Below are 4,531 nucleotides of genomic sequence, written 5' to 3'. Positions count from 1 at the left end.
ACTTCTGCCTGCAAATCTTTGAAAATGCTACATTTGCCTTAAGGCTCTCTCATACACACTTTAAGATGAAACATCAACACGTTAATCTCAAGTGAAAGTCCACAAAGTAACTGAAGCCGCCTGCAGGTGCATCAACACAGGAGGAAGCTTTCAGGTTAATCCATAGCCTGCAGTTAGAGGAGGTAAATACTGTGTGATCCTCGTACTCGACAAGCAAGTAAAGCTCAGGAATGGCTGAAATCATACTCTGTTGACTTAAAGAGCAAAAATCTTACATATTTAACTCTTGATATGTGAATACACCAGAACTAAGAATTTATATGTCTTTAGTTTTGCTTTTTGCTTGAAATGTTCTAAACTGAAAACAGAAGAAACAGTTAAGATTTTTTACCCATGTTGATATTATTTACATTCTTGTTACTGTAGATTAGCACACATCACGTGGAAAAACCGCTGTTGCGGCTTTGTATGTAATGTATGTCCAACAAAAATCCTGTTCTACGTGGTTCTTGAACTCAGTAAGCACCGAAGAGTCAATTTATCCACCACAGAGCCTCTACATTGTACATCTAACTTTCAAAAGATGTTGTTTAGTGTTTTTTAATCTCCATTTTCTTGATTTACATCAAGATTTGTTGTTGTTAAACCTAGGGAACCTGAGAAAATTGGTTTGATTTCTTTTGGAAAAAGGCAGTGAGCAACTTAGTAAGAAATTAGCTAGATAGAATAGAATTATTAGATATTATTCAAATAAATAAAAAAATCTCCAGGGAACTATCATTTTCAGGTAATTTTCTTGTAACTTTATACTAATTTCTTGCTCATTTTTGGGCACATCGCGTATAATGCATAATTATCTCTTTTCAAAGTGTAAGAGGGCAGTGGTGAGACCGAGTCATTGTTTTGCAAATCACAAGTAAGTGACTAAGTATTTGGACTCAAGTCTTAAAATCTAGTCCTAAGTCAAAACAGGCAAGTTGAGTTTCGAGTCCTAAACAAGTCATAATGCACTCTTCATCAAATGTAATGGCACTTGAACAACAGAGTAAGTTTGTACTAGTTTTGTGGAAGTGTAATGGTAGTTGTAGTGTTGTCTGTAGTTTTTTGCCTGCAGGATTTGTATAAAGTAAATCAAAGTCCTCAAACTCCTGACTTGAATACACAGTGCTGAAATCCCAAATGAGGTATTAAGCTAAGCAGGTACTCACAAGTCATACAATCAAAAACAATAATGTGTTACCATTCTTTAAATGGTTAGATTAAGAATAACAATTAATGATCCTAATTACTTAAGTGCTTTTAAGAAACAGCCTAATATAAAAAAAACAACCTTTGTAATTGAAAGCCAATAAATAAACAGCATAAAACGTAACTGAGAAAATGAGAATCATCTCTCGTCAGTCTGTATTCAAAACTAAATATACACCTCTTCTTTTGCTGTTATATAGCCTACAGAAGCTTCTGCAAACATGAAAACAATGGCTCAGTGTTTATCACAATGAAGCCATTCATTAATGAAGCAGAGGCACTTGAGTAAATTGCAATAAGTGTTAATGTGGGAGTGAAACACACTGTGGGGTAGAGTACCAGATCCTCTTTTAGAAAGAGTTCATATGAGGACATACGCTACACCGCGTAAAATCCTAAAGCTCAAAACCATGTTCTGTGATCAGATAATTTTACTCTCTGTTGCTGTTTTTATATCTGTGAAATATCCTGCAGTTTCTGGAAAATGTATGTGGGTGTTTGGCTGATGAAATGTATTCCCCAAAACATTTAAATTATGCAATGCGTTCCACCTGCTTCTTTTGTGGAACGGTTTTGATGAATTCAGGCTCTTAGGGGTGATTCAGTGCAATGCTTAATGTTTAGACCTTTCTAAAAACATCATATGTTTCCATTCACTCGGTAAAGTCTGGAGCAACATTTCTCACATAGCAACGCTGTCCACACTTGGCAGTGTGTTAGTGTGAACGCCAACTCACTGTAGTCGCTGCATGAATATCCTTCCACACCACTGCCTCCCTGGAAAGATCAGAGAGTTCAAAGAGGTTGTCCACCACCACCTCGCCAATCATGTCGTGGCTGGTGAAGCGGTCAAAGTCGTAGACGCTGAAGTGCAGCTTGCGGTTGCAAATCTCATCGTACACTACGGGGAAACAGAAGGTCTCGTCAAACATGGGGTTCAGATTCTTGCGGTGGACGCGCGTTTGGAACTTCTTCTTCCTTTCCGGTAGCAGGTAGATCTTCACGTACGGGTCGGAGGTGCCCGTGAAGTCTTTGGCAGGCAGGTCCAAGGCCTTGAGGATTCTCACCACCAAAGCTTGCTCCTCATAGTCGTAACGCAGCGAGAAGCTGAGCTTTCCGCAAGTCTCCACGGGCTCTTTGGCCTCGTCCTCCGAGTCCACAGATTTCTGCTTGTAGAGTTCGGGCTTTATTCTTCCGATGCTCACGGTAGAAGACTGGCGGAGAGGCACTGTGTCCATGCTGAAGTCAACGCTGGTGACATTCATCTGACGAGGCAGGTGGCGCCGGAATGAATTGTGCCTGTTGAAAAGGGGAAAGGGCATCTGGTGAATGTCTCAAAGTGTCAGCGTTATGCATGAGTGCCTTTGTTATGATGGGCGCTAATGGTTTGTCAGGAGAGAGCTGCGTCTGAAAAACATCATGCATAATAATGTGGTGCTCATGGAACATGCGTTGACATATAAACGTCTGGTTGAATTGCTGCAAAAATTGTCTTTGGATGGTCTTTAGTCTTCGGGAAAGAAGCACTTTAATCTGGCTGAGAATCATAAAACTGAACAACCATCTGACATACTGCAGTCCCAAGACAGCACTTAACAGTAATGACTCCTTGAAGGATATCTTTCGATGTGCTTGATGAGTGTGGGCAAGTCATAACTGAAAACTCTCTCACAATGACCTGCCAAATGAGGTCAACAAATGATACACATACTATATTATCCTTTTTATGCCAAAAATCAAGACTCAATAACCATAAATTTTTAGACAGCCTAAGGCAGGGATGCTCAACTTGCTTTGCTCGAGGGCCACTTTTGCAAAATGACAAGACCAGTCAAAGCAGCCCCATATATTTTTCTAGGATTTTAGCACATTTCTAGGATTTTCGTACAGCTCCAAGATTATAGGTCATCTCTTGGATTTTTAGGATGTTTCTAGGGTTTAAGAACATTTCTAGGATTTTAGGATGATTTTAAGCCACCAAGTTCTAGTCACCACTGTACATGGTAAAAAACATCTCCAGCATTCACATTTAATCTCTTGTATACAAATTACCTGAATGCTGAAAATGTCTGTGAAACTGAAGGATCTTTTGAAAAAACAACGGCCCTGTTCGATTCGCCAATCTTGTCACCTAGCAACTGGCCCTCCTCCTTTCTGACAGTAAAACAATCATAGCAATCTGACAGCCGTGGCACAAATAATATGGCACTTGAAAACTGAATACTGCTCTAAAAGTATTGTAAACAACATAGAAGGCTGCATGTTGTGGAGCCAGTGTTTGGTTTGTCTGTTTTGGGCTACTGTAGAAACATGGCGAACAACTTGGAAGAGGACCTGCTGTGTATGTCGGTAGGCCTACAAACCGCTCATTCTAAGGTAACAAAAATACAACGATTCTTATTTACTCTTGATTATAAACGAATTAAAACATACAGTAGTTATTAATATTGTATACAATTTCCAAACGATGCCCTAAAACAGTATGTGGGCTTGAGCAAAGAGCATATTGTAGGTGTTTTTGTCATTATAAGGAAATAATCAGTGAGATCAAGAATCACTTTCCAAAGAGCAGCTGGAAGACAGTAGGCGTTGTAATCTTTAACCTTGCCTCTCTGTATCCCTGGTGGGTGTATAGGTCATGAAAGACATTGGTCTCAATATAATTTAATTAATGAGCCTAACGACAAACCGAAGCAATTGTCAATAACGGCTTCCTCTGAGAAACTGAGCGCAGCTGCCTGCTGCGTCTCACCAGAAACCAACCTTCCACCATGACAGCTCCCACCCCACAGCAGTGCTAATTATGGACGTTCTAGTTTAAACACAGTGCCGGAAAACAAAGGGAAGCGAGAGCTGGTTGTTTAATTACTGTGGCTGCTTCCCACCATTTCCACATCAGTTTGTCTCTCGGACGTAAAAGAGATTATAGGGTTCTAGCTGAAGCGAGGAAATATATCAGGAGTCCCAATGATGAGATTTTGTGCGGTCAGAGAAAAATGCTGGAATGTTACAACGTACATTTACTCAAATAATGTATTATGGTATTATAGTATTTTCTTTCATTCTACTTTATACTTTTACTGCACTATATTTCAGAGGGACATATTGTACTTTCTACTTCACTGCATTTAACAGAACTCTTTAGTTACTTTACAAATTAAGATTTTCGCATAAAATAATTTAAAAATAAGATTTAAATGCCGTTTTGTAATAAATTACATATAAACGTAATTACCACTTTGTCCAACTACAACAATTAGTTAATTTATCAGTCTACTGACAA

General features: G+C 39.1%; 1 protein-coding gene across 1 annotated transcript; it reads right to left on the bottom strand.

Moving 5' to 3' along the window:
* Positions 1–1,985: 1,985 nt before the first annotated feature.
* Positions 1,986–2,570, bottom strand: LOC121963522 (synaptotagmin-10-like; the record flags this gene model as incomplete). Its single annotated transcript, XM_042513809.1, has 1 exon — positions 1,986–2,570. A coding segment is annotated over exon 1 (585 nt), but the record flags the coding sequence as incomplete, so codon positions are not given.
* Positions 2,571–4,531: the final 1,961 nt, after the last annotated feature.

Source organism: Plectropomus leopardus, unplaced genomic scaffold (genome assembly GCF_008729295.1).
Source record: "Plectropomus leopardus isolate mb unplaced genomic scaffold, YSFRI_Pleo_2.0 unplaced_scaffold11565, whole genome shotgun sequence".
Classification (NCBI taxonomy): Eukaryota; Metazoa; Chordata; class Actinopteri; order Perciformes; family Serranidae; genus Plectropomus; species Plectropomus leopardus.
The sequence above is the reverse complement of the archived record's forward strand: the minus strand, read 5'-3'. Positions and strand labels throughout refer to the sequence as shown.